General features: G+C 38.2%; 1 protein-coding gene across 1 annotated transcript in view; it reads left to right on the top strand.

The window, feature by feature from the left end:
- ARFGEF2 (ADP ribosylation factor guanine nucleotide exchange factor 2) overlaps nt 1-24,931 on the top strand; it is a 128,847-nt gene that overhangs the window by 37,756 nt on the left and 66,160 nt on the right. Inside the window, 8 exon segments of the mRNA XM_043982845.1 lie at nt 6,761-6,907; nt 9,123-9,302; nt 10,313-10,547; nt 18,626-18,706; nt 20,315-20,463; nt 23,135-23,265; nt 23,992-24,226; nt 24,432-24,531. Coding sequence (XP_043838780.1) covers nt 6,761-6,907; nt 9,123-9,302; nt 10,313-10,547; nt 18,626-18,706; nt 20,315-20,463; nt 23,135-23,265; nt 23,992-24,226; nt 24,432-24,531 — 1,258 coding nt within the window.

Below are 24,931 nucleotides of genomic sequence, written 5' to 3'. Positions count from 1 at the left end.
TCAGGCTTAATCAGATGCATGGGATTGAGATGTCCATGGCATCAAGCATATTGGAGGGGGAATAGAAGCCAGGTGTAGAATGAGATGGGTGGGATGAAAACTTCCAGCCATCTGTACAATATTGTGGGGAAATGGAGCCAAAAGAAGCCAACCTCAGCTCTTGCCAATAGCGGTTCTCTCAGCCTTTCCCAAGTCAGTGCAGTACTTGGACTTCATACATGTCTCCCCTGCCTGCTCTGGTATGTGTTCCTCTCAAGGATGAAGGCAATTAATGTCTCAAATGGTAAATTCCCATAATCCAAGTCTCATATGGATTTAACAACTGAGGATAATTTTGACAGCAAAAAAATGTGAATTTTCTTTGACTCAGAAGATAATATCAATATACAATAATTCCAAATAATAACTTTTTTAAGCTTAGTAAAAATACTACTTCTAGAATTAATTTACACTTGTCATGGTAATCAATTTGCCAAGGAAATACTTTAGATAATTTGATCAAATAATCAGTTGGAAAAACAAACAATTTAGAATATGGGAGCACAATACTCCCAGAGTTAACATTGTATTATGAAATCAAAACCATCTTGCATTGTTTCAAAATTGGAGAGATAGATAAATAGAACAGAATACACATGGAAGAATAAGAGGCAATGAAATTCAAACTGGGGACATCTAAATGAATATGAACTTAATATTAATAAGGGTATTACAAAATATAAATTTGATTACATTAATTTAAAAAGCTTTTGCAAATATTCCCCTTTTTTAAAGCTAAATAAAAACACAATCTTAAAGAATGAAAATCTCTATGAAAATAAATTCATACTATTTCAAAATGTAGATGTAATAGCATAGAAATCCTTATGTAACATTTGAACTGACATTATTTCTGAGTGAATTTAGAGCATTTTATATTTCGATATCTAAACTCTCCAGATCTCATATTAATATCTTGCTGTCTATTTCTGCATTTCTGCAAAATATGTCCCTGTCTTTGGCAGCAGAAGCAGATTCTTGAAATATGATGATGATAGTTTCTCTTGTTTCTCTTCAACCCCTTTATTTTCTCTGTTGGTCCTTTCATAATACTAAAGCTTTATAAAGTTATTAATTAAAGGCGAAAGCAGGTAAAGAGAAATCAAAATAGAAAATCCACAAAAATGAAATGTTAACATGATCTTATCCCCTATTTGTCTGAATAACCAGACTAAAGTTAGAGAAAAGCAGGTACTTAGGAGATACTTAGCAAGTAGAAGAAACCTAATTGAAAATTTAAAGTGATAAGCACATAAAATCAGTGAAAATAGGAGAAACATACAAATTTCTTACCCAACGTGAAGATCAGAAGGTTGAGGGGTTTAGCGGTCCCTTTGTGGTCACCACTCCTTAAGATGTAAAGATGACTCTCAATTCCTGAAAGCCTGACAATAGAATATAAACTCTTTCCAAAAAATAAAAAAAATAAAAGGGGCAGCTAGGTGGAGCAGTGGATAGAGCACTGAGTTCAAATCCAGCCTCTGACACTTGACACTTACTAGCAGTGTGACCCTGGGCAAGTCACTTAACCCCCATTGCCCCGCAAAAAAAAAGAAAGAAGAAAAGAAAGAAATTATTCTTATTTTAATGGAACCCTGCAAAATTTTAATTTGGAGAAATAAATTTGAAAACATAATCTTGTTGATTAAAAACCCCTCTTCATCTTCTGGCTTTTGTCAATAGTCCTTAGTGCCCTTTTGTTGTTGGACTATGGGATTTGTGAAGGAGATGCTTGTAGAATGGATGTTTGGCTTCTCTGAGTATGTAACCACACTAGAGTTCTTTGGTTAGTATCCAAAATACTGTTTTCCATGGGACTAACACTTTTATGATGATTGATGGTGGCAGAAGAAACACTGGGTGTTTCTAGAAATACAAAATAAAGGTAAATTTATTAGGGAGTTGAAAAAGGGGTTAGAATAGTAACAGGTAGAGCCCAGGGGAAAGGTCATTCCAGGCATAGCAAAAGTAACCCAGATGTCTATGGTGCTTGAGGTTTATAAAACACTTTCCCCCTTTCACCTCTGTGAAGTAGGTGGTACAAATGTTGTCCTCATTTTACTGATGAGGAAACTGAGATTAGAGAAGTTAACTGATTTACCCATGGTCCATATACTTGTTGGAACCAGATTCAAACCCAGGTCTCCATACTCCCCATTCCAGTGTTCTTTCCACTCTACCACATGCATAGTGGATGCAAAGTTTCAGGGTCAAGAGGATGGAGAAGCTGTTTAGCTGAAGTATAATATACATGGAAAGGAATAATGGGAGATAATCTGGGAAAAGTACCAACTTTTGGATTGTCTTGAACAGCAAACAGCTTAAGGGAGTTTGAACTTTAATAGGGGAGTGGGGTGCAGCTGGAGGTTTTTGAATCCTGAGATGATATGCTTATATTTATGAATTAGGAAGTTGAATCTGCAGCATGTGGAGGATAAGTTAGATGAGGATTCAGAAGCTATGAGACCTTTTGGGGCATTGTAGTAGTAATATATAATGAGAATCTTAACCAAGATTATAGTGTTGGGAATGGAAAGGAAAGAGTTGGTCCCCCCCCAAAAAAAACCCTTTATTTTATCTTTTTACCAGATGCTTTCATGAGGTTGAATCATGATCTTATTTCTAGAATCCCAGAAACTCCGAGTTGGAAGGAGCCTCAGAGGTCATCTGCCCTAATCTACACTCTAATAGGTGTCCTTAGGGTTAGGTTGGGTCTGAGCCGTGGAGTTTGTGGTAGAAGCAGTCTTCTTTGTCTTTATTCCTTAAGAACATTGCCTCTCTTGACCTTTTTTAAAAAATTAAATTCAAGAGTGAACCATGAAACAAAATAGTGAAACTGGTGTTTTCCTCAGTGGGTGGGATAACTTAGGACGCAGCCCACTCAAGTTTCTTTTGCCTGACATCACAGCTTTTCCCTTAGCATAGCTGGTTTTATGAAGGTTCCTTTCTAGTGTGTTTTACTTGGATTCTTCTCCTTATGACTGTAATCATCTTATATTGAAACTTGCTGAGAAGGCAGCCCTTTCTCCACTTGCTCTCTGGTGTCAGCAGAGAAGGGCTGGAAGATGAAGTGCAGAAATTGATGCTTTACCATAACCATAGGGCCTGTGTGTAAAAGTCACAGGGAGACAAGTTTTACTGTAATAATAGTTGACATAAGATCAGATCTCAATCACTGTTGTGTATGTAAAGAGCTACCTCCATTAAGCAGTGTAGCAAACACTGCCTTTTTACAAAGCTTACAAAATTTGTAGCACTGAGGAGAATGCAAGACTACTAGAGCTGACTGGGGACATTGGAAGACACCTAGCTTAAGACAGTCAACAAACATTGAATTAGGTACCTGCTATAGATGAGGAACTGTACAATGATAGAGACACGGATAGTTCTTGTCTTTAAAGAGTTTACAGTCTAATCAGAGGAGACAATATAGACATTTATTGTTATGTTAACTTTGAGGGAAGGGCACTAGATACTGGGAGTAGGAGAAACTTCATATAGGAGGTAGCATTTCAGTTGAGCCTCGAAGGGAAACTAGGGATTGTAAGACATGAGGGTGAGGAGGAAATGCATGCCACTCATGCAAAAGTATGGAACCCAGATGTGGTGAATTGTGTATGAGGAACAGTAAGAAGGCCATTTTGGCTAGGCAGTATATGTGAAGAGCAGTAATGTGTAATAAGGCTGAAAAAGTAGGTTGGGATCAGACTGTGAAGAGCTCTGTGTACAAAATTGAGGATGTTTAATTTGAGCCTTGGAGTAATAGGGAGCCACTGAAGTTTATTGAGAGGGGAGGAGGAAAGTAACAATGTTGTCATATCTGTGCTTGAGGAAAATCACTTTGGCAGCTGTGTGGAGGATAGATTGGAGATATGAGATACTTGGAGGAAGAAGACATATTAGGAGGCTATTGCGTTTTTCTAGGCAAGAGGTGATAAGGCTCTTGATTAGTGTGATAAAAGAAGGGTATGTATGTCAGAGATGTTCTGGAGTCAGTCAGTCAACTCTGAAAATTTCTGGAAAGAAATGACAAAGTTTGACTAGTAAATGAATATGTGTGGTCAGTGAAAATAAGGAATCAAGGATGACATGAAGGTTATGAACTTGAGTGACTAGAAAGATGATACTGTCTGCCACAGAAATAGTTAAGTTCTCAGGAGAGCAGGACTTGAGGAAAGGAAGAGGAATTCTGTTTTAGGCATGTTAAATTTGAAATGCTTATGGGATGTACAGTTCAAAATATCCAGTATGAAACTGATGATGTTTGCGAGACTTCTACTGTACTCATAGACCTCAAGGTTATCAGCATAGGGATGGTTTAAAATTTTGTTTCTCTAATTTTACAAACATTTATTATCTCTCTTTCCCTTCACAAGTAACATTTATAGTTCAACAAAACAAATTCCCACATTGGCCATGTCCAGAAATGCGTGTCTTATTCTTAATTTTAAGTCCATCATCTTTCTTGTGGGAGGCAGATGCCATAGTTCATCTTCAGTCTTCTGGAATCCATAGTTTATGATTGTATTAATCCCTATCTAAAGTCTTTCAAAGTCGTTTTTCTCAATAATGTTGTCTTTGTATACGTTATCTTCAAGTTCTGCTCGTGTCACTGCATCAGATCATGGAGGTCTTCCAAGTTTCCTCTAAAATGGTCTGTTTCATCAGTCCTCAGGGCACAGTAATATTCCATCCCATTCATCTACTAGAATTTGTTTAGCTCTTCTCCAATAAGCAGTTACTCCCTTAGTTTTCACCCTTTCACTACAATGAAAAGAGCTGCTATAAATATTTTTGCACATATGGATCCTTTTCTTTCTTCAGTCTATTTGGAGTATAGGCCTGGTAATGGTATAGTTTACATTTCATTTCTCTTATTATTAGTGATTTGGAGCATTTTGTGTGTGTGTGTGGTTATAGCTTGAATTCTTCCCTTCCTTTGAATTCTTTGTATTCTTTAACTATCAATTGAAAAATGAGTCTTATAAATTTGAATCAATTCTCAGATATGAGACCTTTATGGAGATGATAATTAGATCCATGGAAGCTGAGAGAGTGAGGTTAGAGAAGTAGAGAGGTTCTAAGACAGCCTTGGAGACAATCCACAGTTAGTGGATGATGAGCCAGTGAGGAGATAGGCAGATATAGGAGAGAGGAATCCCATCTACCATATTGTGAATAAAGCCTCTGCTTGAAAACTGTCAGCAGTGGGCAACTCACCTCTGGGGTCAGTGGCAAGAAGGGGATGTATGTGAGAGATGTGCTGGATTCAGTCCACTGGCACTTTGTTTCATTTTGGGGTTCTCGTTTTTTTCTTTAGAAAAGAAGGTTTTCATTATCATGCCTCTTTATAATTTCTGCTCATTGGTCCTGGTTTGCTTTCTGAGCAAGTTTAATGAATCATCTTGTACGGGACAGTTATGTACTTCCCTAAGTTTTCTCTTCTTCAAGTCAGTCACCTGCAGATACTTTAATTTATCCTTGCATAGCATTATTTCTACACTATGACACATCTTAGTTGCCTTCTTTTAAACAAACTCCAGCCTGTAAATGTCTTTTTTAAAGTAAAGGGCCCAGAACCAAACAGTACTGTGGATGTTGGGTGTGGCATCATCCCCCTTGTTCTGAACACTACCACTATTAATGAAGCCCAAGGTGCATTTAGCTTTTTAAAGCTTTATTAACAGACTTCCAGTATCCAGATAGAGTTGAAAAGTCATTCCTTCCTTTAACATACACACAAATATACATACATCAAAGGAGTGGAGATCCCAGTGAATTGGAATTGGGCAGCACATTGTTTGAACCCTCTTTTCTTACTTAGGTCAGGGCTTCTTAAATTTTTTCTGTTCCTGATCCCTTTTGGCCCAAGAAATTTTTACGTGACCCCAGGTATATAGGTATGTAAAAAGGTATATGTAACCTTTTACTGTTTCCAGATATTTTGCAACTCCCATGTTCAGTTATGGGACCCCATAACTGTGGGGTCTCAACCCACAGTTTAAGAAGCTTTGACTTAGGTAAGGTACTGCTTTTTTCAGCAGTATCATTTTCTATTGTTTTCCTTTAGTAATCTATTATCCTTTCTTCTTCTCAAATGGTGGTATTTTCACAACTTTAAAAGGTTGGGGGGGCAGGTTAAGAACAAATTTCAGTACCTTGTGTTTTATCATCTATCTGGATTTGGTACTATAGTCCAGTTTTATGCTGTATAGAGTTAGAAATTTATATTCAACAGGTTGGGGATGGAAAAGTGTCCTAAGTGTGAATGGGCACTTAGTAAGCAGAATACCTTTTTTGCAGTCCTTCATTGAGAAATCCAGACCATTATAGTCTCAAGTATTACAGATAGAAGCAGTCACTTTCTGAAAGACCATCTTCTATACGAATAATTTCCTGATGCAAATTTCACTGTTTTTCATAATGAATTTATGTGTTGCAGTTTTACCTTGGCAATCAAAGTAATAGACTGTAGTTATCCGGGCAAAAACAGGGTGGACTTGATCTCTGAGGTGCTAGATTTTATAGGATAATTATTCTAGTCTTGTTCCTTGAGAGTCTATTTCTATGAGATTTGTGAGAAATAGAAGTTAAAGGCCTTGAATATTGGTTGTTCTGTGTTTCACTGTGTCTATCCAGAAAAAGCAAAAACTTTTCTAATATGTATTTATATGTATATGTATATATATAATGTATGTATGTATCTTCTCTCTGCATTTAGAAACTCATCGCATATGGGCATATCACTGGAAATGCTCCAGACAGTGGAGCCCCTGGGAAACGCCTGATTGACCGGATAGTTGAAACCGTTTGCAATTGCTTCCAGGGCCCTCAGACTGATGAAGGGGTGCAGTTACAAATAATTAAGGTATTTTTTTTTTTGCTTGGTTTGATTGGTCCTTAAATGAGTGTGCTGTTTTCTTTGAGAGTTTGGGTTTTTAATTCACCATATAGTTGGCTCAGTTAGAAGAGAGTAAATTAGGTGCTGAACCGAAACAGAAGAATTCAGTATTACTTAAACCACTGCCTCCTTTAAATTGTTTGACCTAACTTTTTAGTGTACTATTTAATTCAGTTCAGTTATTTGACAACATTTATTAAGCATGTGTGCAGAATAATAAAGTAGGCTGGTAGGTATAAAGTTTACATAAGATATCAGCCCTCATGAAATTTATAATAAGACATGTATGTGAATAATTACAATACATAATACTAAATTCTAACTGTAGGTGGAAGACGATATGAGAAATGTGGAGCCAGGATTTTTGTTTTGTTTTAAAACTTAATAGTCCCACTAGTACAAATTAAAATTGGCCTATGAATTAAGGATTATGTGACAGTTTTTCTTGTCTTTTTCCCTTTCCAACCTACCATTTCTCAAGGGTCACTTATTAGTAATTCCCCATTTTCTTGTCTTCCATTTTTACTGCTAGAATGGTTTGTTATGCCACATTACACCTGTGGTTGATTGCAAATAGACTCAGAGATTGGTATTCTGAGGTTCTGTATGTCAAGTCTTTTTTGCTCTAAAAGGAAAGGACTAGTACTAGGAAAAACTGTTATGCTTCTTCTAAAGCAGGAGTTCTCAACTTACAGGACTTGAACATGTTTTTTAAAAAATATTTTGATATTGTATTTCAGTATAATTGTTTCCTTGGTAATCCTACATGTTTTATACATTTAAAAATTATTCCAAAAAAAATTATTCGAAGAAGTCCATAAATTTCACTAGATTATGAAAGGAGTCCATGCCAAACAAAAAGTTTCAAAACCACTGCTGTAAACTTAAACAAGAAACTAAAGAAACAGTTATGGAAAAATGGGCAACTGATTTCCTCTGGGATGTGCCTATTTTATGATTGATATAAGTTAGCTCAGTTGTGTAGAATTTTAGCTTCTAGGTGGAGGGTTTAACACCTAATGTCGTGTGTAGTGAATGAGAGGAAAAACTACCCCTACTCAATAATTTTCTGGAACTCAGCAGTGAAGTGTAAAGGCTCTTTTTTTTTTTTTTAAGTGAGGCAATTGGGGTTAAGTGACTTGCCCAGGGTCACACACAGCTAGTAAGTGTTAAGTGTCTGAGGCCGGATTTGAACTCAGGTACTCCTGACTCCAGGGCCACTCTATCCTCTAACCACTGCGCCACCTAGCTGCCCCGTAAAGGCTCTTTTATCTCTTTCTCATGAGAAAGGACACTGTGAGCAGTGATTCAGTGTTGCAGCAAGTAAGTGTAAAGAGTAGGAGCGCACAGGCTCCTTTTATCTTATTCCCCTAATGCATGTTAAGTCCCTCTCTCATTTGCCATTGGCTGGTTACTATAGAGTTACAGTCTGACCCCTGAAATCTACCTAATCAAAGGGCACATTTAGGAAACCTGTTTACATAATTATTCAGTGTCTTAATATTAATTCAATTTAGCATATTTCTCATTCTATTGGTTTTACACATCTTCCTTCTATCTAAGTCCTTTTCCATTCAGATTGTCTCATGTCACCATGTCCTGACATTATCTCAGGAAAATTACACTTTACCCAAGCTTGAATCTCTAAACTTAAACCTCTTGCTTGGGCAGCTAGGTGGCACAGTAGATAAAACACAAGCCCTGGAGTCAGAAGGACCTGAGTTCAAATCTGGCCTCAGACACTTAACACTTATTAGTTGTGTGACCCTGGGCAAGTCATTTAACTCCAATTGCCTCAAAAACAAAAAAAAACCCACTACCCTCTTGCTTTACGAGTCTTTTTCCCTTTTTTAGAGGAGTCCAGAGCCTATTCTCACAGTGAACAATCAGAAATTTAGCTGTCTTTAAGTTAAGTTAAATTTTAATTTATAATGCTAAATGAATTTGGCATAATGGATTTAATGAGTACAGACTGAATACTATCACTGAAAATATTTCATATCACTAAAAATAGTTCATTTTTACTATGCCGTACTTTTAAAGCTTGCTTAACCATTCTTTTCTTAAGCTTTTCTCAAAAAAATTTTAAAATGGTAAGGAAATGGGTTTGCCTTTGGGAGACCCTCAGTACATGGCACAAAGTATAAATCAATGGAAAATGTGTGTGTCTTTTCTGTTTTAGGCACTTCTTACTGCAGTGACTTCCCCACACATTGAAATTCATGAAGGCACAATACTTCAGACAGTTAGGACATGTTACAACATCTATCTGGCTAGTAAAAATCTCATTAATCAGACAACTGCCAAGGCCACTCTCACTCAGATGTTGAATGTCATTTTTACCCGAATGGAGAACCAAGCGGTAAGTTGTCATTTTAGTTATGTAATTGGGGATTGGTAAGAGGCTGTGTGTGTGTGTGTGTGTGTGTGTGTGTGTGTGTGTGTGTGTACATGCGCATGTGCATGTAAACCCGAAAATGTTTGATTTTAGCCTACATTCTTGGCCAGGCCTTGTGTGTATAATTTCTCTGTTGTAGAGATAGATACCTCTGGTTCTGCTGGTAGAATATAGTTGGGAAATTAGCCATATATCCCTAAACATGGCTAATGTGTTGGTTTGTTTTACTTATCTCTGTTATCAGAGAAAAGTGTAAAATTACCTTGATTTAAGTTGGGGAGGAGGAAGGATCTTTATTGACTTTCTGTACTGTCTTAAAAAGAAAATTTAAGATAGGCTGGGATGCAAATCCTTAATGTCCTAATAGTAATAATTCACATTTACAATGTTTTTTCTTTGCAATTACCTGGTGAGGAAGGTGGGGTCTAGGTTGTTATTGCCATTTTACTGAAGGACCAAGTACCATTTACTTGAAGTACCAAGATGAAGCTTTTATCACTAGTTGGTGGTGAAGTCGAGATTTAGGCTCATCTGGCTGCACTTGGGTCCAGAGCTTAGTTGTATATAATCATTTTACTCTGGATGTTGTGTACAAACTTGTTTTATTTGTAGGAATGCAAGTCTGAATTGTTAGGTAAGTTTTATTTTCTCTTGTTATTACTGTTGATAACTTAAGTATCTGCTTTTCCTTTTTTTCCTCCTTGTTTCTGGCATGCATTCTTTAATTCTCTTTACATACATTAAGCTCCTATTGTCTTTGGGTGAACCATGCTGTCAGTAGAATGCAAATTAGAATGAGAGCAGAAGAGCAGAAAATACTAAATTCAGATGAGGAAGAAAGTCAGTGAGGGAGGAAAGATTTCAAGCTACATGTGTGTCAGTTGGTGGAGGCTTCATGGAGGATGAATTATATCCAAACTGGTTTTTGAAGAAGGAAATTATCTGGATTGAATCTTGTTCCTATTGGTTTTTAGTTACAGGAGGCCAGAGAATTAGAAAAGGCAATACATCCCAAACCCCAATCTCCTGTGCTTCAGGCTGCGACAGGATCCCCAAAGTTTAACCGGCTAAAGCACAACCAACTACCAAACAAAACATCAACTCCTGAAAAAACTGACTTAACAAATGGTGAACACGAGCGGAGGGGTTCTCATGAAGACAGGATAGAAAATGGAGAAGCTCAGCTAGAGGGAGGCCCTGCTTTGTCAGGTATGTCCCAGCTTGCCTGCCTTCTAATTGTGTTGAAAAGAAACTTTGTATTTGAAGGTAAAATGAGCTATCACAGTAATGCGTGAAAACACCTTGGAATTCAGGTAAATACCATCATAGCTCTTCCTTTGGTGGATTTTGTTCTCAATATCCTTCCCTTTTTCATAGTTAGAGGCATAAGGGAACTTAGAACATGGAGCCTAAAATGTTAGAGGAATCCTACATGATCAATTTGGGAAATATTTATAAAGTACCTATAGTGGGTAAGTCGGTATGCCAAGCACAGATAAATGACATAATCCTTGTTGTCAAGAATTTTATAATCTGATAAGTGGGGAGGATAAAGCATATACAGAAATAAATGTAACACGAAAGGCTTATGAAAGTTTATGGGTGAATGCAATGCTTCTAGCTGAGGGAATCAGTGATTTCATAGAGAGGATGGTTAAATTGAACCTTGCACTTCTGAACATCCCTTTGGAATTTCTCTACTGAAGTTAAGTTCTTAAAGGTATACACCTTTAAGTATGATTTCTTAAATACTAAATCTAATGACTTTTTTCCTTGATCTCTTTGCATTTCTTGATACTGTTGAATACCTCCTTCTCTTGGATGCTTTTTGTTCTCTTGGCTTTCATGATACTTTTCATTTCTAGTTCTCTTAGCAATCTACCTGTTCTTTCTTAGTTTTCTTTGCTAGGTAATCAACCATCTCCTGCCACCTAAATATATGTATCTCCCCACACCTCTGTCCTTGGTCCTCTATAATCTTTTTCTCCATATTCCTTCTTTTGGATTATATCATTACCTTCCATAGCTTCAGTTACCTCTTCATTGATGATTTTGAAATTTGTATATATAGCTCTAATTTCTTTCCTGAACTGCAATCCCAAATCTCTAATGGCCTACTGGGTCTCTGAATTATATCTCTTAGCACAAGTTTAAAGCACTACTATTTTCAGGTTCATAGGATTGTTTCTTTTCTTTCTTTTCTTTCTTTTTTGGTGGGCAATGGGTGTTAAGTGACTTGCCCAGGGCCACACAGCTAGTGTCAAGTGTCTTTGGCCAGATTTGAACTCAGGTCATCCTGAATCCAGGGCCGGCGCTTTATCCACTGCACCACCTAGCTGCCCCATTAGGATTGTTTCTTAAAATGAAAGGAATAATTGATCAAGTTCTCCTACCCATTTTAATTTCTACATTTGGTGACAGGCATTTTTCCAGAGGAGGGTGGTTCTATGGTAAATCAGCATCCATGCTAGGGAAGGAAAAAGAGAACCCATACACAAAACTTTGGCTTCCATATTTAATTTATTGAGGGTTATATTCCTTATAGCATAGTCAATAGAGTCCTTAGTAGATTGGCTTAGGGGCTTCAAGTGGATAGCAGCTCATATAAATGGCTTCCCAGTTTTCCCCTTTTTTGTACAAGAAGGATTCCCATGTTTAATGTGTGTTGGTTTTCCTAGCTTCTTCGGGGGTTTCTGGGCATTGATTTATGGGGAAGCCAAGGAAATGAAAAGCAGGCCTCTATCCCTAAGAATCAGATTCTCTCCCACCTTCTTTCCTTTGCAGCTCTCAATACTGTTGACCATTTTCTCTTCAGCCTTATTGTTTTTTGTTCTCTTTGTTTTCAAGACATTCTTTCCTAATTCTCCTACCTGTCTGACTATTCCTTCTTAGTTTCTTTTACTCAACTCCAGCCCTTCTGAGTACTCATTTGGCTACAAAAAATATTTTTCAATTCCACTCCCTAACCTATGCTTTGCATTCTTTGAGCATTGTATTTGGCAGATGGGGTATGAAAGAGGGAGAAAGGGAAGAGGGCAAATGAGTTTGGCTTATCTTGTGGCTGACTTTGTGCCTGTTCTCAAATATGTGAACCAATTCTTCAGGACTTTGACTGAACTTAAAACACATTGCCATACTCCATGGGCCTACTATTGGTGATCATGAGCTCTCAGAGAACAAAAGTGTCAAAGTTATCATTTGTGGCCTGAATTTTTGATTTAGCTCTTAACTCTCCTGAGCCAGTCTCTAGACTCATAGCATGTTATGAGTACAGTGATCAGATGATCATTCACTCGGGAGTTTTTGTTCAGTGCTTTGTATACTGGAATATCTTGCAATGTTTGGGATAGCAGGCAATTATAGGGGCATGGGGGCTGAAATAGGCTCTAACACAGCATTTTTGTTTAGATTTCCTACAGGCATATCAAAGCTAACATGTCTAAAGTAATTCCTCATTTTTCTACTTAAACCTACCCTTCCTCTGAGTTTCCTTGTTTTATGTTATAGGAAACATCATCCTTCCATTCTGTCACCTAAAGCATGAGTCCTCGAGTCTCCCTTCTCTTCTGTATCTGGTCCATTTCCTGTTTATTCTGCTTCTGTAGTATTTCTCATAATCACTACTTTCTTTCATTTCACAGAAGTACCTCCTCTTTCAACTTATTACCCCCCACCTAAACTAGCCCCCATCTGACCTCTTCAGGCCATCTTTAAAAGAGATTCCAGGGTAATGTACACACTCAATTGGGTGGAGTAATCTCTCTAACCCTGCAGGAAAATAGGAGGGGAAGGGGATAAAGAGAGGGGCAAAAGAAAGAAGGGCAGAGTTGGGGAGGGGACAGACAGAAGCAAATCCCTTTTGAAGAGTTGATAGGATGAAAGAAGATGGATAATAGAATAAATATTATGGGGAAGGGAATAGGATGGAAGGGAAACAGTTAACAATAGTAATCATGAAAAAGAGAAAAAGGGGGAAAATTGTACAAAAAATATTTATAGCAACTCTTGATGGAGGCTAAGAATTGAGAATCAAGGGAATGTCCATCACTTGAGGAATGATGGAAAAAGCTGGAATGGTCTTGTGCTACAAGAAATGACAAACAGGATGATCCCTGAAAAATCTGGAACGACTAATGAACATCGATGTATAGTGAAGTGAGCAGAGGTGGGAGGACATTGTGCATAGTGACAGCAGTATTGTTCAATGAGCAATTGTGAATGACTTAACTACTCTCAGCAGTGCAATGATCCAAGACATTCCCAAGGAACTAATGAGGAAGCTTACTATGCACCCCTATAGAAAGAACTGATAAAAAGAACACTTGTGGATTGTACATATATAACCTGGTTGCAATCTTGTGGAGGGGGGAGGAAAGGGAGGGAGGGAGGGAGAAAAATTTGGAACTCTAAATCTTATGAAAATGAATGTTGAAAAGTACCCTTACACATAACTGGAAAATAAAACGAATGTTTGTTGCTGGGGGGAAAAAAAGAGAGATTCCAGGGGCAGCTAGGTGGCATGGTGGATAGTGCACTGGCCCTGGAATCAGGAGTACCTGAGTTCAAATCCGGCCTCAGATGCTTGACACTTAATAGCTGTGTGACCCTGGGCAAGTCACTTAACCCCAATTGCCTCAAAAAAAAAATTTCCAAAACTTTTTTCCCACGGTCTAAATCTGAGTCATTCCTTTGCTCAAAAACCTTCAGTGATTCCCTATTATCTCTTAATGCCTCAGCCATACATTTTAAGGCTCCCTATAATCTGACTCTCATTTACATTTCTCTTGTTTTTAAAATTTTTAATTTAATTTTTAAAAAACTTTCACATTGCTTTCATTTTTCAATGACTGTTCATTTTCTAAAGTAATAATAGCTAGCATTTATATTGTGCCTTCTGTGTTCAACATACTGTGCGAAACTATTTACAGATATTGTCCCATTTGCAACAACCCTGGGAAATAGGCGATATCATTATCCCTATTTTATAGTTGAGGAGACCTAGGCAAACAGAGGTTATGTAATTTTCCCAAGGTCATATGACTTATGTTTGAGACTAGACTTGAACTCGGGTCTTCCTGACTCCAGGCCCAGGGCTCTATCCATTGTACTCCCAGCAGCCTCTAGGGAGGCCTCCTTTGTAACAAAGAAGTATAGTTAAGCAAAGCACATCAGCACATTGTCCATATCTGACTGCATCATTTTGTGCCTTGGTCTGCCTTTCTCCCTAGAGGCCAGAGACCTACTTTTTACTCTTAGGGCTTTGACGTCAGTTGATGGTTGTACTGCTCAAAGTTTTGTTGTAGTGGTTTAATGTTGTTTCCCTCGACTTTCTTGTTGTCACTGTGTAAACTGTTTTCTGAGTTTGCTTACTTCACTCCGCATCATACAAGTCTAAAAAAGGTTTCTTGAGTTCCTCATATTAGCCACTTCTTAATATTTCAGTAATAGTCATATCAGTGTAGTGTTATGTCATGATATTAGGTTCATACCATAGTTTGTTCAGCCATTCCCAATCAATTGGTGCCTACTTTCTTTTGAGTTCTTTGCTACCACAAAAAATGCTGTAACATCTTTGTATATAGACAATTCTCACTTACATAAGTGGACTGGTGTAAAGTGATTTTTATGTAATGTGAATTTGTTCAATTGGAGAAGGGAGAGAGGGAAGGAGGCAGCAGCCCGGGAAGGGACAGGGACAGCTTACAGTTCAAGGACATGTGGGGGCCAGGGACAGAGAAGTGAGAGCAGGGGGAGAAATGGGGGCCAGGGCCAGTCACATAGGGGCCTGGCTTGAAGTGAGAGGAAAAACACATTGGGGTGACACATGGGGGCCAGACATGAACACAGACAGGAAAGGACGGATAACACCTGGGGGCTGGAGACAGACATTTGGTACTTTAGTGTGGATGGACAGAAGACAGATATGCTGGGGCTGAACATATGGGAGCATAAGGGGAATGGGGCAAAAGTTTCCTCTCTCAGTGCCAGAGATCTTGAGCCAAGCCTCCAATCCAGCAGCAGTCTCTCTGTGCCTCCCCTTTTCTGTTTTTACTTGGGGGGGTTTTAAAGGGTTTGGGGGGAGAGGGGCCTGGGGGGGGGCTCTTTGGAGTACCATGTCAAGGGGCAGATGCAGAGAGAGAGGGAAAGCACAGTACTGTATGGGAAAGTTATCATAGAGGTTTTTTTGGAATGCACGTTTCTCAGAATTCTTTTATGAAAAGTCAAATTTCTGTAATGTGAATTTACATCAAGTGAGAACTGTCTGTATATGAGTCCTTTTCCTCTGTCTTAAGCTTCATTTTCCTATATACTAATAGTGATATCATTGGATCAGAGGGTTTGTATGACTTTTCTAGTGTAATTCCAAATTGTTTGGTTGGATCAATTCATACTTCTACCAACAGAGCATTAGTGTGCTTGTCTTTCACCAGCTCCTCTAACATTTACTATTTCTTTATCTTTGCTAATGTGGTATGAGATGAAATCTCAAAGTTGTTTTAATTTGCATTTTTCTTATTATTGATTTCAAGCATTTTTTCCTTTGGTTAGGCTACTTTTGCTTTTGAGAGTGGGGGCCTGGTTTTACTTCCCCTCCCCCCCAATATCCCCAGCACTTAGCTCAGTGCCAGAAACATAGTTAACATATAATAAAATGTTTGTTGATTGATTGGTTATAACTAATTTTCATTTCCTTTTTTTTTTTGAAAACTCACTGTTCGTGTTGAATGACTCTTGTTCACATATAAGGAATAGATACAGCCATATATGTATAATGGCATAGATGTTGGATATCAGACTTTTGTCAGAGATACTTGTTGCAAAGATTGTTTTTCCCATAGGCAGCAGCTTCCCTTTTTATTTTACCTGCATTGATGGTGCTTATGCCAAAGTTTTAAAACTTTATGTAGATAAAAAGTGAGTTTTGGGGATCACTTTATTACTTTTTAAAGAATTCTCTCCTAGTCATAGTCATTTACCTCCTTTTAAAAAAATTATTCTCACCTGTCTTTCCAGCATCATTTCAAATCATTCTTCTTGTACTCTAACCAACTTGAACTACTCGTTGTTCCATGAAATAAACATTTTATCTCCTGCCTCCATTCATTTGCACAAGCCATCCCTCATGCCTGTAATGCATTCCCTCCTTATCACCACCTGTCTAAAATCATAACCTTAGTGATCTTACATGACTCAAAACAGTTGTGACTTGTTGCCTTTATAACCTTGGGCCAGTGGCAGAGCCAAGTTTCAAGCACAGGGCCTCTGCCTCCAGATCTGGCATTCTTTTCATTATATCAGCCTGTCCCCACTAAATGACAGTTACGTAGTATTTTAAAGTTTGCAAAGTACTTTGTATCCCTTATCTCATTTAAGCCTTATTCAAGATAATTTGGCACAATCAGTGCTATAGGCATTATTCAGTAAGGGAACTGAGCCTTAGAGAGATGTCTTATGACTGGTCATACTAGTAAGGGTCAGTGGTAGAAGTCAGATTTAGGTCTTTCTCACTTTGGGGCTAGCTCTCCCTTTCCAGTGTCTCTCAGTTTTCCCTTAAAGTTTAAATCTAGGGGCAGCTAGGTGGCCCAGTGGATAGAGCACCGGCCCTGGATTCAGGAGGGCCTGAGTTCAAATCCAGCCTCAGACACTTGACACATACTAGCTGTGTGACCCTGGCCAAGTCACTTAACCCCAATTGCCCCACCAAAAAAAAAAAAAGGTTTAAATCTAGTACCACCTCTTCCATGACTCCTTCCCTCAAATCCCTTAGTTCTTAGTGCTCTTTCATCCGCCAGCTTTCTTCTTTCTTAGGGCATTTTGTATGCTTCCATATCCCATTTTCTCTTTACTTGGAGTTACATTTCTCTATGTACATGTTCTGCCCCAGCAGCAGGATATAAACCCTCCAAGGGCAGAGACAATTTTGTTTTTGTCTTCTACTCTTCCCCTCCTCACCCAGCTCAGTTCTTAGAGTAATGCCATATCCATAAAGCTGGAAGAGCATGTTGAAATCAGATTATGAAAGACCAGGAATGTCAGGTTCAGGATTCACACTTTATTTCATAATCATTAGAGACCTTTAAATATAACCTCTCATTTTGTAAAGAAGAAAACTTAGACCCAGAATGGGGAAGCGATTTGTGTGTTGTCATGTTGGTAACAAGTAACAGAACGAGAAGTTGAACCCCCATCTCCTGAGTCCAAGTCCAGGGCTCTTTTCATTTTATCTTATCACCTGTCTTTCTCAGGGAACAAAAACCATAGGGACAGAAGGGTATATGGAATATTGTATTTGGCATCAAAAGGCAGTTCCCTTGTCGACAGACTGTTTGGTCTTGGGCAATTCACTTCCCACTCTGAGACATGGCTTCCCATTTTATAGATGAGGAAGCCATGGCCCAGAGTGGGAAGTAATTTGCCCAAGGCTGGTTTTCTTCAGGATAGCTCAAGGTCTTCCTTTTTAATGAGACCTTTCCTAGACCCCTTTTTCTGTTAGTGTTTTTTATCTTTAACTCTTTAAAGTTTACCTTATATCTGCATTGTGTTATTTTATATAAACCTATATATGTATATGCTTTCTCTCTGTTTTAAATGTAAGCTCTTTGAGGCTGGAGACTTTTCCTTTTTTGTCTTTGTGCCCCTAGCATATAGTACAGTGTCTGGTTTACAGTAGGTGATTAATAAATGGTTCCTGATTTCACTTATGTCTTGTAATGATCACTATTTCCCCTTCTAAGTATTCATAAATCATTCTCAATCATATGTTGAATGAAAAAGTATTTATTTTCTAGAACATATGAATACACTGTAGAATTTTTGCTAGGAATAAAAGTCAAACTTACCAGGCTATTTGAAGAATTCATCTCCTTTTTGAAAAATAGAACTTGTCTATAGTCTTGGATACTTCTCCCATTTTCCACAATATAAATCATTATAAATTTATAGCATGTAAAATTTAAGTTGTGTGTCTGTGTGGATACCCCTCATAGATACATGGATTGATGGATAGACAGACAGACAGATAGATGTACATTTAAATATATACACTCACACATATCACAGAAAAGGGGAAATTCAGTAGAATATGAATAGATACAATTCAGTGATTTTCAGGTTTCAGAGGCAGTATTTCAAATGATATTGTAGAATTTTGCAGGTATATGCTTTAAGTGTTTTTCTCTGTAGCACTTTATTCATTTTATCTTCTAAGCAGTTTCTTTAAAAGGATCAATAATGTCCTTTACCTTTTTGCCCCCTTATATTTTTCCTGGAAATCTTTGGGTATGTAGGTTCTGAGGAAACCCCTACTGAAGGAGCTCATGAAGTGGTGAAGGACATCTTAGAAGATGTAGTAACATCTGCTGTTAAAGGTAAATGAATATCTTACATATATATTAGCATGGGTGGGTTTTTTTTTAATTAAGGTACAAAACCTTTTCCTTGGAACCCCAAAATTATAAACCTTCAGTAACTTTGATCTCACTGATATTTGAGACAGGACCCCCCCCCCCAATATGATAAGGCATCTAGCTGTCACTTGTTTTAAAAATGTCAGAAGATGTCATTAGGTGTTTCCATTTATCATAGTAAAGTGCCTCTCTAATCTCAGTATTTGTAGTTTTTTCTGTTTTCTGGTGCCAATCACTGATAATGATAGATGTGGGGAGGAGATTCAGCCAACAGATTATTTAGCAAGAAGTCCTTTAGTCCCAGTCTGACTACTGGAAAATTATATAATTTGACTTATGAAAACTTATAACTATATGAAAATTATAAGCTTAGAAAAATTATAATTGGGCCGTAAGTCCTGCCGTGGTCGCCATTCAAATGTAGAATATTTTAACTGATTAGGCTAATTTGGGGGCTAATTTGACTGGGGTACTTAATCTGGGACTCTTGACTAACTGGCTATCTGACTGCTATTAATTTAACATGGGCCATTTATAAAGTTCTATCACACTGCTCCACTCCCAAAATTGATAAGCGAAAGATTAAGAAGCCCTTAACTAAATAATCAAAGCAGAGTTTATTTATGAGATACTATTTAAAATTAAGAATACAGGGAAATAAAATGTACAACCTGACTGCATTGCGGTGCATCTCTTTCCACTGCGTCTCTTTCCCACCTGCTGCGCCTGGAACTTCTAATCTTGTCCACCCAGTCTCTCTATCTTGTCCTTTCCCCCTCTGAGTCTTGTCCACCGGCTTCCTCCTCTTGTCGGTCCTAGTCCTTTAGCCTTCTCCTGCGTCCTTGTAGCCCCCTGTCTCTTGTCTGCCTCTCTTAATCTTGTCTGCCGGCCTTTCCTCCTTGCTCCTAGTCCTTTAGCCTTCTCCTGCATCCTTCTAGCCCCCGCTGTCTGTCTTCTCCAACCCTTCTAATCTTGTCAGCCGCCCCCTCCACTCTGACTCACAGGTCTATATATATTTTCCTTTTCTCCACTCAAATCTCGGGGCTTTTTGCACCCACACACCAAGCTAATCCACCAGCCAGGGCTGCGGCTGGGGCTGGGGGCACGCTTGAGCATCACGTGCCTCAGTACAGGCTATGCCAGAGCCCTGGATCTCTCGGATAGCTCCGCTCAGGTCGGAGGGAGCTGGGGGCTTTTTTCCCCCAGCTGTCTGACCTGGCGTCTTGTACAGCCCACGGGGCTTTTTGGCTCTGCTGAAGCAGAGGGGGAGGGGCACCAGCTCCTCCCACACAGAAGAGACCCTGAGGGCCTAAGGCTTTCTAATCTCAGTCCAAAGGTAGGGTCCCCAAATCAAAATAAATTTCCACACTACCGAACCCACTGTGTACCCAGAAATAAGTCACTCATTGACTCTAGACATTAGTTTCCTTACCAGTAAATTGAGAAGGCTAAACTTGATTTTTAAAAAATTCCTTTTAACTTTAAAATGATTCTGAGTAATCAACCCTTTTAGATACTTTTTAAAATTGCAAATACTAATTTTGTGGTGTTATGCATTCCTGTTTTAAGAAGCCACAGGAAAACATGGTGTGTTGGAAACTGAGAGAGTCCTGGGAGAATTGGAGACCAAGGACCTTACTTCGGTTGGAATTGATGAAAACTCCCAAACCAATGGAATTGCAGATGATAGACAGTCATTATCATCAGCTGATAATCTGGTATGAGATTATTGATATGGTGATAACTACTTTGTATAGCCAAGTTTAACTTTTTTATGTTCCTTTTTTTAATGCAACTTCCTCTGAAGTAGTTCTCATATAACATGACATTGTAAGAGCAGAGTGATCCTGGGATCTTGAAGGTCTGATTGATGCAGGCATTAACTTTAACAACTATCTACCAAGTTGAAAAGACTTTGAGGACAGGCCTGGGAGTGGGCTGTGTGTCACTAATCTAAAGACCAGTTGAGCTGCTTGACCACCAGGTGATAAATTTTTTTTTAGCCTCAGTTGCTCATAGCAACAGCCTTTTAAGACTGGGAGGGCTTATACCCTGGGTTGGTGAAGGGAGTATCTTCATTGGATATACAAATCCTTTAAGTTGAAGTGAGCTTTTTTAATATAAAATAAAATTGAAATCAAGCTCCTATTGAATTTTATTCACATAATGATTACTGGGCTTGGTAGTTTAGATTCCATTTTCTAAACCCCTAGAAAGTCTCCACTCTGTACAATGCACTGTGCTGAGTGTCCAGGATACAAAGAAGAAAACAGTTGCTATACAAGGATCTTACATGCCACTGGAATATACTACAAGTGTAGCAGTAAATAAAGACCAAGTAAATTGAGGAGGGAAAGAACAGTAATAGCTGAGGAATTTAAGGAAAGTTTCACACCTTAACAGTAGCTATGCAGGAGCTCATTCCAGGAGAGAGACAGCATGTGTAAAGTTATAAAGGTAGAATGCCAAGTTCAGGAAACACTTGGTAGACTAACTTTCTTTTGTAATAGAATACATGAAAGGAGAAATATAAAATAAATTTAGAAAGGTAGGTCGGAACCAGATTGATAATGCTTTAAAATTTCAGACTCCTGAGGAGTTTGTACTTTATTCATTTTTTCCTAATTACATGTAAAGACAATTTTTTAGCATTCTTTAAAAAATTTTTTAGAGTTCCATATTTTCTCCTGCTCTCATCCTCCCCACCCATGATGGTAATCAGTTTTTCGACGTTATATATGTGGAATCATGTAAAACACATTTCCAAATTAATCGTGTTGTGAAAGAAGAAACAGACCGAAAAGAGAAAAAAACACACACCCAAAAAAATAAAGTGAAAAATAGTTTGCTTCAATTTGCATTCAGATTCCATCAGTTCTTTCTCTGGAGGTCGATAGCATTTTTCATCATGAGTTCTTTGGAATTATCTGAGAATAGCTAAATCATTCACAGTTGATCATACAATATTGTTGTTACCGAGTACAATGTTCTCCTGGTTCTGTTTATTTCACTTTGTATCAATTCATGTAAGTCTTTTCATGTTTTTCTGAAATCAGCTTGCTCATCATTTCTTTCTTTTGGAGGGGGCGGTAATAAACATTTTTTTAATAGTTTTGGGTTCCAACTTTTATCCCTCTTTCCCTCTCTCTCCTCCCTGAGGCAGCAAACAATCAGATATGGGTTTTACATGTATGAGTGCTCATCATTTCTTACAGCTCAATAGTATTTGATCACAATCATTACCATGACTTGTTCATCCATTCCCCAGGTGATGAGTATCCCTTCAATTTCCAATTCTTTGCCACCATAAGAAGACTTGCTATAAATATTTTTTGTGTTTTATTCTAGCTCCAACAGGAAACCACAGAATGTTTTTGAGTAGAGGAGTCAACTTTGGCACCTCTAGGGAGAATGAATTTGCAATGTTGGAGACAAGAAGCAGATACACATTAGGAGCTTCTTGTAGTAGTACACATAAGAGAGAAATGATAAGGACTAGAGTAGTAGCTGAAGTTGAGAAAAAGAGATGAATTTGAGAGGGATTGTGGCAATATATCAGTTAGACCTGATAATTGATAGGATATAGAAAGTAAGGAAAAGAAGAAGAGTCAAGGGTGACTCAGATTGTGAACTTGGGTGGCTGGAAGAATGGGGGTGCTCTCAATAGAAATAGATAAGTTTAAAGGAGAAATAATTTTGAGGGGAGGATAATTCTCTTTTGGACATGTTGAATTTGAGATACTTGTGGGTTACCCAGGTGAGAATGGCCAGCTGGCAAGGTAATGTGGGATCGGATGCGAAGAAAGAGATTAGAACTAGATATATAGATTTGGAAATTAACTGCATAGGTAATTGATGCATGGGAATCACTGAAGTTACCAGAAGAGAAATTGTTGAGAACAGAAAAGGTCCCAGGAAAGAGTCTTGGGGAAAGCCAGGGTTGCTTCTGTGAGATGAATAATAATCCAATGAAAGGAGTTACATGGGAATAAAGAACAATGTCTCACAGTGCAAGAGAGGACTAAATATCCAGGAATGGGGGGGAAGGTCAGTGGTGTTAAAAATTAAAGAGAGGAAGATAAGGCCTAAGAAAAATTTAACATCTGAGATTGTTAGAGTGGTGCTTTACCTTGCCTGGTTTCGAAATTAATTGTGCTTATGTTTATAAAATAAGCTTAGTCCTGTTGATACAAACTTTTGAACCAAACATAGTTTTTATTTTCAGTCTTCCTATAATTCCCCCACCCTTTAAGTCCAAGTTCAAGGACATAATTGAATTCTTTGATTATATTCAACTCTTTTGAAGAAGTGAATTTGTTTGCTAATTGTACAATTTTTAAAAAGTCATCATCTTGACTGTTTTTTGTTTTTCTTTTACTTTAACATTAGGAATCAGATGTTCATGGACCTCAAGTAGCTGCTAAATTTTCTCACATTCTGCAGAAAGATGCCTTTCTAGTGTTCCGGTCCCTCTGCAAGCTCTCCATGAAGCCACTAGGTGAAGGACCCCCAGATCCCAAGTAAGGAAGTTTATCACAACGTACCTTCTCCACCACATTCCAGAAGTAATATATCGTTTTCTACATTGAAAGTTATTAAGCTGGGGCAGCTAGGTGGCACAGTGGATAAAGCACTGGCCCTGGATTCAGGAGTACCTGAGTTCAAATCCAGCCTCAGACACTTGACACTTACTAGCTGTGTGAACCTGGGCAAGTCACTTAACCCCACTTTGCCCCACAAAAAAAAAAAGAAAGTTCTTAAGCAACAGTCATCCTATTTTGATGCCTCTTATGCTGCTGGGAATTTCAACACCAAGTATTCAGCTTAAGAACCTTTCATAATTATTGTAGTATTTCATTATGGATTCATATTTAAGCCCTTGCACTTATCCTTTTCTGCAGCCAATGAGGCTACTCTTTCTCAGAAGTTTTTAAAGAAAACTCCCACAGCGATGTTTAGTCCATGCTTCCTCTGGTGCAGAGCAGAGCTGATCATGATGATGAAGAAGAAAACATTTAGATTTTTCTAGCTGGTAGGTGGGAAAGCAGCTAGAGTTGAGACTAGATCTGCTTTACCTCACTATGCCTCAAATTTTCACAGTAAGTCAGGGACAGAACCCAACTCATGACTTACTGACCACTGCAGAAAAGATACCCTCGATGACATGGGGGAGACAAGTAAATATTTTTGTTATATGTTAAGGAGCAACAATATTTTTAAGACTACATTTTGTTTTTTCTCTTCAGATCTCACGAGCTACGTTCAAAGGTGGTTTCCCTTCAGCTGCTTCTCTCAGTGTTGCAAAATGCTGGCCCTGTCTTCAGGACCCATGAAATGTTCATCAATGCAATCAAGCAATACCTCTGTGTGGCATTATCCAAAAATGGAGTTTCTTCAGTGCCTGATGTTTTTGAGCTGTCTCTTGCCATTTTTCTCACTCTTCTTTCAAACTTTAAGACACATTTGAAAATGCAGATTGAGGTACAATCATTGAATTTTGTGTTTAATTACTTGGTAGCATTTGAATTGTTCATTTCACAGTTAGAAACTAGGGCTTTAAAAATCAGGACTGCTTTGAAGGAACTTTGCATTTGCAGAAAAAGAAAGATTTGGGGGGGTAGAATTACTCTGTGTGGAATTATTACCTTTCTGTTAAATGCTTTTCTTCTCGCTTTCATTCATCCAGGTATTTTTCAAAGAGATTTTCTTGAACATTTTAGAAACATCAACAAGTTCTTTTGAGCACAAATGGATGGTTATTCAGACTCTGACTAGGATTTGTGCAGGTATTTCGTTCATTCAGCTATCATTTATCAAACATCTGATAGGAGCGATACCATGAACTCTGTGCTAGGGGCTGGGGTAATGGTGTAAATCACATCAGTAGGGCTGCCTTTGTGGAGATCACAGTTTGGCAGAGGCAGAATATGACACATCTCTGTTTCTGCAGTATAGCTATTTGGATGAAAAGAGTAGGATGACTTTAGTGAGTTACAAAGTGTGTGAGAGAGCTGAGGAAGTGACATATTTTTCCAGCCTAAGAAAACATAAAAGGTAGGCAAAAAAAGTCTAACTCTAGGGTGGATGTCTATACAGAGCCCACACATGTGGCACACATGGCTAATAGCTATAGCAACAGCCATTTCAGGAGCTCTCAGTCCAGAGATGGTGCAGGGATCAGGCAGT

The sequence above is a fragment of the Dromiciops gliroides genome, chromosome 2, assembly GCF_019393635.1.
Source record: "Dromiciops gliroides isolate mDroGli1 chromosome 2, mDroGli1.pri, whole genome shotgun sequence".
Lineage (NCBI taxonomy): Eukaryota > Metazoa > Chordata > Mammalia > Microbiotheria > Microbiotheriidae > Dromiciops > Dromiciops gliroides.
Note: the sequence above shows the minus strand (reverse complement) of the source record. Positions and strands in the feature narration are given on the sequence as shown.